Source organism: Pristiophorus japonicus, chromosome 1, assembly GCF_044704955.1.
Source record: "Pristiophorus japonicus isolate sPriJap1 chromosome 1, sPriJap1.hap1, whole genome shotgun sequence".
Lineage (NCBI taxonomy): Eukaryota > Metazoa > Chordata > Chondrichthyes > Pristiophoridae > Pristiophorus > Pristiophorus japonicus.
The window spans coordinates 414,428,791-414,443,219 of NC_091977.1; the positions used below are offsets into that span (position 1 = coordinate 414,428,791).

Below are 14,429 nucleotides of genomic sequence, written 5' to 3' on the forward strand. Positions count from 1 at the left end.
TGTCACCTCTTTCCAAATGCTCTACTATGACACCCTTAATAATTGATTCTATCATTTTACCCACTACTGATGTCAGGCTGACCGGTCTATAATTCCCTGTTTTCTCTCTCCCTCCTTTTTTAAAAAGTGGGGTTACATTGGCTACCCTCCACTCCATAGGAACTGATCCAGAGTCAATGGAATGTTGGAAAATGACTGTCAATGCATCCGCTATTTCCAAGGCCACCTCCTTAAGTACTCTGGGATGCAGTCCATCAGGCCCTGGGGATTTATCGGCCTTCAATCCCATCAATTTCCCGACTAATAAGGATTTCCCTCAGTTCCTCCTCCTTACTAGACCCTCTGACCCCTTTTATATCCGGAAGGTTGTTTGTGTCCTCCTTCGTGAATACCGAACCAAAGTACTTGTTCAATTGGTCTGCCATTTCTTTGTTCCCCGTTATGACTTCCCCTGATTCTGACTGCAGGGGACCTACGTTTGTCTTTACTAACCTTTTTCTCTTTACATATCTATGGAAACTTTTGCAATCCGTCTTAATGTTCCTTAAAGCTTCTTCTCGTACTCCATTTTCCCTGCCCTAATCAAACCCTTTGTCCTCCTCTGCTGAGTTCTAAATTTCTCCCAGTCCCCGGGTTCGCTGCTATTTCTGGCCAATTTGTATGCCACTTCCTTGGCTTTAATACTATCCCTGATTTCCCTTGATAGCCATGGTTGAGCCACCTTCCCTTTTTTATTTTTACGCCAGACAGGAATGTACAATTGTTGTAGTTCATCCATGCGGTCTCTAAATGTCTGCCATTGCCCATCCACAGTCAACCCCTTAAGTATCATTCGCCAATCTATCCTAGCCAATTCACACCTCATACCTTCAAAGTTACCCTTCTTTAAGTTCTGGACCATGGAATCTGAATTAACTGTTTCATTCTCCATCCTAATGCAGAATTCCACCATATTATGGTCACTCTTCCCCAAGGGGCCTCGCACAACGAGATTGCTGATTAATCCTCTCTCATTATACAACACCCAGTCTAAGATGGCCTCCCCCCTAGTTGGTTCCTCGACATATTGGTCTAGAAAACCATCCCTTATGCACTCCAGGAAATCCTCCTCTACCGTATTGCTTCCAGTTTGGTTAGCCCAATCTATGTGCATATTAAAGTCACCCATTATAACTGCTGCACCTTTATTGCATGCACCCCTAATTTCCTGTTTGATGCCCTCCCCAACATCACTACTACTGTTTGGAGGTCTGTACACAACTCCCACTAACGTTTTTTGCCCTTTGGTGTTCTGCAGCTCTACCCATATAGATTCCACATCATCCAAGCTAATGTCCTTCCTAACTATTGCATTAATCTCCTCTTTAACCAGCAATGCTACCCCACCTCCTTTTCCTTTTATTCTATCCTTCCTGAATGTTGAATACCCCTGGATGTTGAGTTCCCAGCCCTGATCATCCTGGAGCCACGTCTCTGTAATCCCAATCACATCATATTAGTTGGAATGCTGCAGTTACAAAATTTGAAAAGACCTCTTTATCAGACTCTATCAAATGCTGTCTGATAATTAATTACATGATGACGATGACAGTTTCTGGTTCTTTCTTGCCAGTATTTTATTATCACCTTCAATAAATATTTATTGTACTGTGCATTAAATTATTCTCAATATTCAACTATTTTCTTTATAGACACTAAATGCTTTGCCTGCTAATCAAAATTCACAAACATGCAAAAACAGCTTTCAAAACAAATATTAACATACCTTATTTCTCAACTATAACATATATTCTAAGCTTTGACCAGAGGTTTAGAAGGATATCCATCAAGGGACATCATGGTCTTCAGATCGAAGATCTCTGCATTGACATAATCGGGGCCTCCCCATGGAGGACTGAGGAACACAGCGTCAGCCTTTAGATCAGAAGCCAGCAGCATGAAGTCACCCAAGATAAACTCAATCTGTTCGGTCACTCCATAGACTCGAGCATTGTTTTGTGCAAGATCTATTTTCACAGGATCAATATCAACAGCAATCACTGGGTCAAAAAAAACACTGTTTGGTTAGTAAAATATCAAAAATGCAGTTTCATGTTGAAGGAAGATTACTGTTAAAATAAAATAACACACAAGAATGTGAGATTAAGAAATGTAGGTATAGTAGTTATCCTTTGAAAGCCATTCAAACTTCAGGTACAATTAAGTACTGCCTCATGCAATAGGGAAAGAGCATCTGGAGTTGCTGCTTCTTTAAGAGCTTCATGCCAGGCACAGTCATCACGGTTAAGCAATTGACCCAAGCCCACCTTATAAAATCTACATCTGGTTCCAAGACACATCTTAGTTACTCACTGTATGGCAGATCTACCAGAATTTGGGTATTTTTTTAATTCATTCCTGGGATGTGGCAAGGCTAGTATTTATTGCCCATTCCTAAAATTGCAATGAAGAGGAACTACTGGTCAGGAATTGTGGTGAAAGCAGCAGCTAGGGTTTTGCCTACTGCCTTCCACAGATCATTTGATTCTAAACACACGGGTTTCTTTGCTTCAAAAGGAGCCAACTCCTTCGATACCAGGTACCAACCCATCCGTTTTTTGGATGAAACATTAAGCAGCTCTCTCAGGCGGACGTAAATGATCTCTCATGGTGCAGGGTATTATTTCAAAGAAAAGCAGGGGAGTTCTTCTGTGTCTTAGCCAATATTTAACCCCCAACCAACATTACTAACACAGATTATCTGGTCATTATCATATTGCTGTTTGTGGGACCTAGTTTTGCGAAACTGGCTTCCACGTTTCCTACATTACAGCACTGACTATGTTCAAAATAAGTACTTTGTTGGTTGTAAAGTGCTTTGGGATGGCCTGGGGTTGTGAAAGGTGTTTAGCCCAACATTGCTTTGGACATACTGTTTTAGAAGTTACATTTTGAAAATCTTCAAAACTTTGTTGCTGCGTCAAAGCATTTTAAAATTGTTTGGATTGGTCACCAAAGCATTGTTTCTCAGTAAAGGTTTAGCTTGGCTTCAAATCAATGGGAAAACTCAATGCACCAAATCAGCCATGTCTGTAAGACGTAGTGCTTTAATATGAACTCTGAATCCTACATTTAGGCCATCAATCTTACAACTGCTTTAGAAGTTTAGCCACCTGGATTTAACCTACAGCAGCACAAGAATGTCCAGGAAGGGTTTGAGTTATAAAATCACTGATCTGTGTAGATTGACCCAAGAAATCTTACAAGATGCTAGTCTCATTTGAAGAGCACTTTGTATATAGAGGTTTTCTATAGTTACATTTTTCAAAGAGGGAAAGGAAGGCTTTGTCCTATAGTCTGGAAACAGGGCACCACAGGAGCCTATCACATATTGTATAAAACTGATCTATGTTCTCCAAGACGATTCTTGTGCAGGAGGTAGGAGAGAAGATGATAATTTAGAAATTATCAAAGTCCTAAATAAGACTCTGTGTGCTGGCATCAGAAATCTTAATGACATATATACCCAACTGAGAAGGTGATACATGAAATCGAGTCAAAAGAATAAAAAACATGACCTGGCATACAAGAGGTTTGAGGCCCTTACTCCTCCTCAAACATATACCCATAAAATTAGTTCACAATAACATGTACAGATGAGGAATGCATTCGGTCCTTTCTTTCTCGAACCCGATTTCCCTCCAATCTCCAACACAGCATCTTAACGCATCTTGAAGGATTCCAAGAGCTTTAGCCTCCACTATCCTATCACCCAGAAGAACATTCCAGGTACAGAGGTTCCTTGACATGTCAGAACAGCAGTGCTTCTGGAGGTTCCAGTTATGGCAGACATGTGCGGCCTCCGAGAAGACCTAATGTGCTGCTGGCCACACATTACCAGTGGCTGTCAATGTGACTAACAGCGTCAACTTATTTGCCTCTGGATCCTTCCAGGGCTCTGCTGGAGATATATCCAAGATCTCCCAGCCGGAGGCTCACAAATGTGTAAGACAGTTGAATGATGGGTCGTTTGCCAGGGCTGGCAATTATATTAACTTTGTGATGACGCCAGTCAGAATGAGCGGGCACTCAGATTTGCGTCTCTGGCTGGCTTCCCACAGCTACAGGCGTCATCATAGAAATTTACGGCGCAGGAGGCCATTCAGCCTATTGTGTCTGTACCGGTCCAAAAAGAGCTATCCAGCCTAATCGCACTTTCTAGCTATTGGTCCGTAGCCTTGTAGATTATAACACTTCAAATGCATATCCAAGTACTTTTTAAAATGTGATGTTAAAAATACTTTTTAAACCCTCTGGGTGAAAAAATGTTTCCTCAACTCCCCTCCAGTCCTTTTATCAACTACTTTAAATATATGCACCCTGGTTATTGACCGCTCTGTTAAGGGAATTAGGTCCTTCCAATCCACTCTATCTAGGCCCCTCATAACTTTATACACCTCTCTACCTCTACCTCTACCTCCCTCTCGGACTCCATTCCCCAGTCTGCCTCTCGCCCGGACTTCAAGTGCTTGGACAGATCTGGAGGCACCCCTCAGCACGCACCAGCCAGGGTGTCCAGAATGGTTGTGGTGGGCTGCGCTCTGCACAACACTGCACAGCAGCAACTTTTGGACCCGCAGGAGGAACAAGGTGCAGAGTGCAGATCCTCTGTGGATGTTTCCAAAGAGAAGGTGATGAGGCAATCCAGCACCAGCTGCTCACATTGCTACCCGGGATGCCAATATTGATGTAAGGTTCACTTAGGTTGCACCAGTTGACTGATGTCAGAAGCACATGCAAGTCATTCTTCCTGCACCCACCAATACCACTGACACAAAACAGGCCTGCAAACAACCAACCATTCCTTGCACATCCCCTCATTGGTCCCCATCAATTCATGTCTTCTCATTCATCATAAAGCAAGTTAAAAAATGACTTGTCACCCAGCAACCAAAAATGGGCAAGATGGGAAAGTGGTGCAAAATAATATTTGTGATTCCACTAAGGAACAGAAACTTAACAACATAACATTTTCTCATACACCCATGTGAATACCCTAGTGCAACTATAAAGCTTTAATCTTCTTTTTCCTACCATTTCTACATGTGGCTTCAGCAGAGGTAGAGGCAGTCTGCTCACACCCCAGCTCTGACTGCTGAGATGCTCTTGGTTGACGTGCTCTGGTTTTTGGAGCCCGTGAGGGCCCCGCCAAAGACTGCTCCACCTGCACAGGGGCAGACTTGGCCATCGGGACACGAGACAGCAAGCAATGGGTGAGAAGTGGAAGCTCTTTAAGTGGAGTTCCCACTTGCATGTCCTATTTCGCCATCATCCCTCATGGGGCAGCTGCACTTCACTGCTGCCACTCAGCTGGAGAGCACTTTGGTGCACATCACTGGGGCGCTGCAAGGCGAAGGCTAAGTTAGCTGTCATCCCATTTAAAGTGACATACATGTTAGTATCCAGAGTGTTCAAGGCGTGCATAGGCTCATTTGATGTTCCATGCAGTTGGCCACTCTATTCATGCAAGACATCATCGTAATGTTCTGTGGCATCATTCCACTCATGCTTCCAAGTTAATATCGGGCCCAAGATTAGCCTTGTTTCTTGACTTTTTATTTCAAACCAGCTTTGGCCAACTCACATTAATTTAATGCAGCAGCAGTCATGCTAGTGTCAATGAAAAGTTAGTCAAAAATCTGTATTCTATTCTTCCCCTGACTGTGCTCCTTAGAAGTAGTTATTTTGCATGGATAAAGGGAAATCATACTTTTCTGGACAAGTGCTAGCCAATAAATTAGAATAGCATTCATTATAATCTACCAAAATTCTCTGGACTCTGGGGAGGTACCATCGGATTGGAAAGCAGCTAATGTAATGCCGCTGTTTAAAAAAGGGGGCAGACAAAAGGCAGGTAACTATAGGCCGGTTAGTTTAACATCTGTAGTGGGGAAAATGCTTGAAGCTATCATTAAGGAAGAAATAGCAGGACATTGAGATAGGAATAGTGCAATCAAGCAGACGCAACATGGATTCATGAAGGGGAAATCATGTTTAACTAATTTACTGGAATTCTCTGAGGATATAACGAGCATGGCGAATAGAAGTATACCGATGGATGTGGTGTATTTGGATTTCCAAAAGGCATTCGATAAGGTGCCACACAAAAGGTTACTGCAGAAGATAAAGGTACATGGAGTCAGAGGAAATGTATTAGCATGGATAGAGTATTGGCTAACCAACAGAAAGCAGAGAGTCGGGATAAATGGGTCTTTTCAGGTTGGCAATCGGTGGTTAGCGGTGTGCCAAAGGGATCGGTGCTGGGAGCACAACTGTTTACAATATACATAGATGACCTAGAAGAGGGGACAGAGTGTAGTCTAACAAAATTTGCAGATGACACTAAGATTAGTGGGGAAGCAGGTTGTGTAGAGGACACAGAGAGGGTGCAAAGAGATTGAGACAGGTTAAGCGAATGGGCTAAGGTTTGGCAGATGGAATACAATGTCGGAAAATGTGAGGTCATCCACCTTGGGGGAAAAAAAACAGTAAAAGGGAATATTATTTGAATGGGGAGAAATTACAACATGCTGCGGTGCAGAGGGACCTGGGGGTCCTTGTGCATGAATCCCAAAAAGTTAGTTTGCAGGTGCAGCAGGTAATCAGGAAGGCAAATGGAATGTTGGCCTTCATTGCGAGAGGGATGGAGTACAAAAGCAGGGAGGTCCTGCTGCAACTGTACAGGGTATCGGTGAGGCTGCACCTGGAGTACTGCGTGCAGTTTTGGTCACCTTACTTAAGAAAGGATATACTAGCCTTGGAGGGGGTACAGAGACGATTCACTAGGCTGATTCGGGAGATGAGGGGGTTACCTTATGATGATAGATTGAGTAGACTGGGTCTTTACTCGTTGGAGTTCAGAAGGATGAGGGTTGATCTTATAGAAACATTTAAAATAATGAAAGGGATAGACAAGATAGAGGCAGAGAGGTTGTTTCCACTGGTCGGGGAGGCTAGAACTAGGGGGCACAGCTTCAAAATACGGGGGAGCCAATTTAAAACCGAGTTGAGAAGGAATTTCTTCTCCCAGAGGATTGTGAATCTGTGGAATTCTCTGCCCAAGGAAGCAGTTGAGGCTAGCTCATTGAATGTATTCAAATCACAGATAGATAGATTTTTAACCAATAAGGGAATTAAGGGTTATGGGGAGCGGGCTGGTAAGTGGAGCTGAGTCCACGGCCAGATCAGCCATGATCTTGTTGAGTGGCGGAGCAGGCTCGAGGGGCTAGATGGCCTACTCCTGTTCCTAATTCTTATGTTCTTATGTAATTTCTGCCCAGCTTAAAGCAGGCCTCATCCCTCTGGAAATGGCACAATATCAGCAAAAAGCACAAGAATTCTGAGTCTCCATCAGTGCCAATTGTCCACGATATTTAGTTCAGAACTTGTAACCATTTCCTGGCATCAATTGTGAAAAATCTAGCTGAAGCACTGGGCCATTATCTACAAATATTTAAAATATCTCTCATTCACAGCTGCACCATCAATAGCTGATGCTGACCCTTTGCAAAACTTGTAGATAACCTGCTTAAGAAACCAAATTAGACAATAGTGTAAATATAGCAATTAAGATAACTAGAAGAATCCTTTGTGCAAGGACAAAAATTAAGATTGCTATTGATGCTGGGAGGAAAAAAAAAATAAGTGCAGCTTACAATAAGGCCTTACATACAGAAGATGTGGGAAGAGTACCTGACTTATGAAAACCCTACATGGTTTTAAATTGTAAAATGTACAATATCTCTACATACCCAGATACAGCTCCTTATCCCCTGCACGAGCAAGAATATTTTTTTAGATCTGGGAGATTTATGGAAATCACATATATGTTATGCAAATGCTAATTCCAAATAGGAGATTAGTGACGTACAATTACCGTATGCTAATGTTATCTATTTCAAAAACAATCAATACTGGAGAAGTACTTGAGTTTTAACACAAACGTATTCAGATTAGGTAATGCAACATCTCTATGACAAATGCTGATCACTCCTTCCTCTGTATACCCATTATGAAATCCAGCTACGAACACCTACTGGTTGCAGAAAAAAATATTTTTTGGGGGCAGTCTTAGCCCTTGACCCAGTCCATTACCATACAATCCTATCCTGAATCAGGAACCTAAACTAGTATTCAGTATATAAAAAAAGACAAAAGACATCACCAAGCTTAGCAAATTCATTTTAGACTGCATTATCAGTATGGCAAGGAGAAAATTGGCCTGGGCTCATTGTGTCAGAAAAGTGCACCTTCTCCTCTAGGAGGCATGTAAAACATAATCCAGACTAATGGGATGAGTCTTGCCTCTCAACTTAATTCTTCATTAATATAGCACCAATAAGTAATCTCACCCAGAAGGACAACAAGAGTAGCAAGTAAAGACAAAATGGCCGACTGAAGCAGTTGGGGTGCTTTTCTGAGATTCAGGTCAACCAAGGAACTTTATGCTGAATCTAACTCATGTTTATTTGACCTGGAAGTGTTTAATGCTGCCTTTGGATGGAAGTGTTGAAAAGTATACCATTTCCAGGTACCAGCACACTTATCTTGATAAGGGCAAAATTCACTTCAGAAATTCCCAAAATCGACAGACATGCACTTTACTGGACTTGAACCCTTCCAATACCATGATCAAAAAGTAACTAAATTCTGCTCACGTCATGCCACTTGACTATTGAATTGATTTTTATTACTTAAAATTGTTCAAATTGATATTCATTCATCACCTAGTAGGTTTAACTATATATTCAAGATAGCTACCATTAAGACTTCCTAATCAGCATGAGCATATCAGCACATGACCTTTTCTGCACTGTCTGGGCATTCAGAACTATATATGAACACAGCAACTATTAAACCAGATCTGATGCACATCACCTTAAGGATTAGAAGATATTCAGTTTTGTAAATGGAGAAGAGCAGAGTATGGCATGTTAATAGCCTGTGCAGCTACCTTTATGAACCTAGTCATTATTCGTAAATGACCATGAAGTAGAGGTTTCTACTGATAATGTAATGCATACACATAATTGGATTCCTGCAGTACGGTAGAATAAGCAGCTTAAAGTCATGGTATTGTACCTCTTTTTCCAGCTAATGCAAACTGAATTGAATTTCCTCCAACTCCACAAAATGCATCAACAATGATATCACAATGAAAACTCTGCATGACACGATTGGCAATGTGCTCAGCAATCTTCTCAGGAGTGACCGAAAACCAGCCTTCTAGAAGATAAAGATACAATTCACATTTATAGTGCTTGTAAAGAATTACATTTTATGAGCATTAACAGTACTGTACAAATTTGAGGAGCTGATGTAGAGGAGCAGCACAGGTACAAAGCTGTCAGTAGGAGGGACACAGCAACCCTCTAGCCTCAGATTACCATTACAACCCCACTCAACTGCAGACCAGGACAATAGTACCCTGCCCCTGCAACCAGCTGCACACGGACACAGGGAAAAGCTGATGCTCATTATATTTGATATTTCACTACTAATCCCATTAATACTACTCCAGTGGGAATCTAGAAATCCCTACCACCACCACCACACAGGGAATCCTAAACACTGCCCTCAGGATTTTCAATGTAGATAAGGAAAGTCCCTCATATGAAATTTGGAATTCTATAGTGTGAGGGGAAAGGGAGGTGGGAGGGTATTCCATCAGTGGAATTGTGTGGCTGGCCGAGGCCTGGGAACAGCTGCTTATATTTGTGAACACGGATTGTTTACTTGTGGGTAACATCTTTGGTTCTTGCTCCGCAGGGGGTCTCCTGACTCCCGTTCCGGCAGGCCGGGGTGGGGCGGCTGCCCAGGGGCTCGTGTCCACTTGCGGCCCGCCAGACGAGTGTTGGTGGGACTTGGCCTTCGCATGTGCCAGGCCTGCCGCTATGAGTGTCGGGCATCCCGTGGGCACGCTCTGCTGGCTGGCCGGTCGAAGTCTGCACCAACAGCCATTTAAGAAATTCTGACTTGTGCAGTTTTCCCCATATCCCCTTTCCTCTGGTAGGCTCCCAACAGGGAGCACAGGATGGGCTTCAATATGGAAGAGATTAATCCTGCTCCACATTGATGAGTGGGTCTTTGAAGGTGGCAGGACAGGTTGACAGGGCAGTTGGTAAAACAAACGAGATTCTGGACTTTACAAATAGAGGCACAGAGTAAAAAAGTCAGGAAGTATGTTAAACCTATATAAAACACTAATTCGGTCCCAGCTGAAGTATTGTGTCCAAATCTGGGTACAACACTTTAGGAAGGACGTGGAAAATATTTACTGGAATGATTCCAGGGATGAGGGATTACAGTTACATAGATAGACTGGAGAGGCTGGGGTTGTTCTCCTTTGAGCAGAGAAGGCTAGGGAGATTTGATAGAGACAATTAAAATCATGAAGGGATAAGATACAGTAAATAAAGAAAATCTGTTTCTAGTGGTTGAAGGGTTATTAATAAGAGGGCACAGATTTAAGATGAGTGGCAAAAGAACCAGAGGCGATATGAGGAAAAACTTTTTAATGCAATAAGTGGTTAGGATTTGGAATGCACTGCCTGATAGAGTAACGGATACAAAATCTTCAAAAGGGAATTGGATAAATACTTGGAAAACAAATTGCAGGGATATGGGGAAAGAGCAGGGGAGTGAGACTAACAGGGTTGCTCTTCGAAAGACCTGGCGCAGACGCGATGGGCTGAATGGCCTCCTTCTGTGCTGTACTAGTCTATGATTCTATCATAAACACAGAGGAACTGACACTCAAAGATGCATGGAAGTTTACAATAGACCACGGGACCAATACTCTTACAAGCAACAGGAATACAAGGCAAATGGGAACAAATGGACAGCCATTACACCCAAAGGTCTCAAACAATGTACAAGACAAGTGTTCACCCACAGGAACACCCCCTTGTAACATGACACAATGCAGTCACCATGTGCACAATATTCCAACCTGATTTCCAGTATGGCGAGGCATATGCAATTGTTTCAGAAGTATGGAAAACAAGACTTAATAAGTACAAAAACAAGTCCAGTTACTAACCCTGGTCAAGTTTGACTCCCTCGTCGAAGCGCGAAAACAGTCTGTAACGCTGAGCCCAGTATTTGGTCAATTCTGGAATCGCTACTATGTCAGAAGGTATATGATAAACTTTCTTTTTCTTCCTTCTTTTTTTGTTCTTTCTTTGACTTTTCAATTTTTGCACTGCAAAAGAGCTGCAATATGTTAACACTTGTCAAAAATAAGTTTATTTTTCAGCTAAAAAAAAAATTCTACATTGTTTGGTGTACAAATATGCTGTGTTCTACAGCAAAACATAACTTTTCACCAGTGATTTTCCTAGATAGCTAAAATTTTTTATATATTTATTTGTCTCAGGAATAGATCAAAGTGCTTTGACTCTGGACTCCTTTGCACATACAATGAATTACTCTGAGGTAGAGCAACAGATGCTATATAAGCAAACACAGCAGTCATTTGGCAGGTAAACAGCCACAAGAGTTCCTGATTTTTGCTGGGCCATTAAAGCATCCAACAGAATCCAGCAAACTCCTAATGAGGGCAGATGGGGCATTAGGCATTTCACCTAAGCTGCTCTTAGACGCACCAAACGGATCAGTTACAGAGCTATGCTAACAAAGGTTTAGCAGAAGTTCAACTGTCTGCCTGCTCAGGGATTTGTAAATGGTGGGGGGGGGGTGGAGAGGGGGCGGCGAGGGCATAAAGGTGAAAGAATAATGGAACAGGAAAAAAAAATTTTAAATTGGCAAAGATTACTTTTTGAACTCGTGCTCAAATGTTCTTTGGTATAAACTTATTACCTATACAGTATTAGTTAGAACACTTTATATCAAGTATAATGTACAGCAGGTACCCATGTATTTCTACCAAATGTGAGAATGTACTAGACAATGGATTAAAATGAGTTAACATTGAAAAGAATACCAGGAGACTGCAGTGATCATTTTACTGGGCAGGAGGTGTTCTCTTTTGCAAAATGGAAAATTAGTCTGTGAAAACCTGAAAATGTGGTTTGAATCTGTGACTCAACAAAAAAGATTTGTGTGCCTTGGATCCACCCTTTAGTTTGATACATACATTCATCAGCCCTCTCAGTTACATCAGCATCAGGAAGAAGAAAGTCTGGAATATCCAAAGGAACCAGCTGTCTGTCAGAATACAATTCACAGCTGTCAGCTGGAATAGGGGTCATATCATGCGTTTTGGGAAGCTGCTCATTGTTGCCTTCAGTGCAGATATTCAACTTAGAGGGGACGTTGACACAAGCTGGGAATTCTCCATCAGCACAAGTTCCTTCCTCTCCATTTCCACTGTTGCTATTTTCATATAGAACGAAGCACTCTGCATTAGAACTGTGGTGCTGCTCAGAGCTCGTGCATTCCTCACAACTGTGTGCCGCACAGGCCAGAGTCTCTGTGTTAACAGAGTCATTTGAAGGCACAGCTTGTTTTAGAAATCTTTGCACCTGAAATCATTAAAACAGCAATGATCAATCAACTCCAACAATGCCACCTACTTTTGCTGTGCTGAGAGTGCTTGAGAATAACAGATGACTGTGGTGTATTTGGAGCTGGTTTGGAGCTAGTGTGCCTTTGTATGATACATCAATATGTACATAAAGAACCCCAAAAGTATCTGTAATTAATCCCTTATCACCAGTTTAATACATATAAAAAATATATTTGGTTTTGTTTCAGCTTATTTTAAAAAATTAGACAGTAGGATATATTATATGAAGATAAAAACAAAATATGCAACGGTCAGTGAGCTTTGATCAATATGCCAAGCCTCTATTTAATTACGGTCAACAACGAGAAAGCACGACTGGGACCATGAATGTTGGTTCTAGCCCATAATTGCAGTAGGAAATGGGTTCAACCCATCAGTCCGAGCTGAATTCAAACCCAGTGCCAGAGGTGCTAACTCACTGCATCACCATGATGTATAATTTTCATTACCTTTGCTAAGGTTCTGCTCTTAAAATTCAGAACCTCTCCTTCTTCACTGAAGAATGTATGTTTATTTTTGCTGGCTGCTGGTCGATGCATGTCGAGGTGTCCGAATGTCAGTTCAGTGCCCTTACGATAGCGTGCATGTCCATGGCTAAATTTTGAAATGCTGCACGTGAAGATTATAGAAAAACACAAAGGCATTTAAGATTAGCAATTCTTCTTTGGGGAAGCAGGGGGCTGGCGAGGCGCTGCAGTAGTCTTAAAACTTCTTGCACTTCCAATGTTAATTCCAGGGGGATTTAATTCTCTATTTAACCTACTGCTGCTAGAAACTATAACAGTTATTTATGAATGTGAATATATCAATATCAATCACAAACTTTACTCTAACAGTCATCGACATATATTTGGTTACAGAAAAATTAGAAACTATATATACATTTTTTTTAAAAACAGAAAATGCTAGAAATACTCAGCATGTCAGCCAGCATCTGTGGAAAGAGAAACAGAGTTAACGGTTCAGATAGATGACCTTTCGTCAGAACTGGAAACAGGTTTTAAGCAAGTAGAGAGGCAGGGAAAGGGAGGAGAGGAGGAAAGAACAAATGGGAAGGTCTGTGATAAGGTGGAAGGCACGAGTGATTAAATGACAAAAGGGATGATGGTTCAAGGCAAAAGAGGGATGGTAATGGGACAAGTAAAGAAAAAATATATGGTTCTGGAGGAGGTGTAAATGGCAATAGCAGAATCATTAACAACTGGAAAGAATGGGAGCAGTGAGTGGTTATGATCTGAAATTGGTGAACTCAATGTTGAGCCCGGAAGGCTGTAAAATGCCTCACCAAAAGATGAGGTTCTGTTCCTCCTGCTTCTGCTGAGCTTCATTAGAACTGTGTAGCAGTGGTCAGATTAGAAGTTGGGTGGAGAATTAAAATGACAGGTGATCGGATGCTCAGGATTACACTTACGGACTGAATGGAGGTGTTCCGCAAAGTGATCACCCAATCTACGTTTGGTCTCACCAATGTACGCAAGAACATAAGAAATAGGAGCAGGAGTAGGCCATATGGTCCCTCGAGCCTGCTTCGCCATTCAATCAGATCATGGTTGATCTGATCTTGGCCTCAACTCCACTTTCCTGCCTGTTCCCCATAACCCTCGACTCCCCTACAGTTCAAGAATCTGTCTATCTCAGCCATGAGTATATTCAATGACTCAGCCTCCACAGCTCCATGGGGTAGAGAATTCCAAAGATTCACAACCCTCTGAAAGAAATTCCTCCTCATCTCCATCTTAAATGGGCAACCCCTTATTCGGAAACTATGCCCCCCTAGTTCTAGATTCACTAGGCTGATTCCGGACCTGAGGGGGTTACCTTATGATGATAGACTGAGTAAACTAGGTCCTTACTTGTTGGA

At 42.0% G+C, this 14,429-nt stretch overlaps 1 protein-coding gene across 2 annotated transcripts in view; it reads right to left on the reverse strand.

Moving 5' to 3' along the window:
* tgs1 (trimethylguanosine synthase 1) overlaps positions 1 to 14,429 on the reverse strand; it is an 88,897-nt gene that overhangs the window by 37,391 nt on the left and 37,077 nt on the right. Inside the window, exons 7-11 of one of the 2 annotated variants that reach the window (XM_070892218.1) lie at positions 13,018 to 13,177; positions 12,137 to 12,524; positions 11,081 to 11,242; positions 9,121 to 9,264; positions 1,766 to 2,039 (exon numbers count right to left, since the gene is read on the reverse strand). In XM_070892218.1, coding sequence (XP_070748319.1) covers positions 1,792 to 2,039; positions 9,121 to 9,264; positions 11,081 to 11,242; positions 12,137 to 12,524; positions 13,018 to 13,177 — 1,102 coding nt within the window. In that variant the 3' untranslated portion in view covers positions 1,766 to 1,791. The remainder of the gene's footprint in view (positions 1 to 1,765; positions 2,040 to 9,120; positions 9,265 to 11,080; positions 11,243 to 12,136; positions 12,525 to 13,017; positions 13,178 to 14,429) is intronic. The other variant, XM_070892208.1, reaches the window with a different exon arrangement.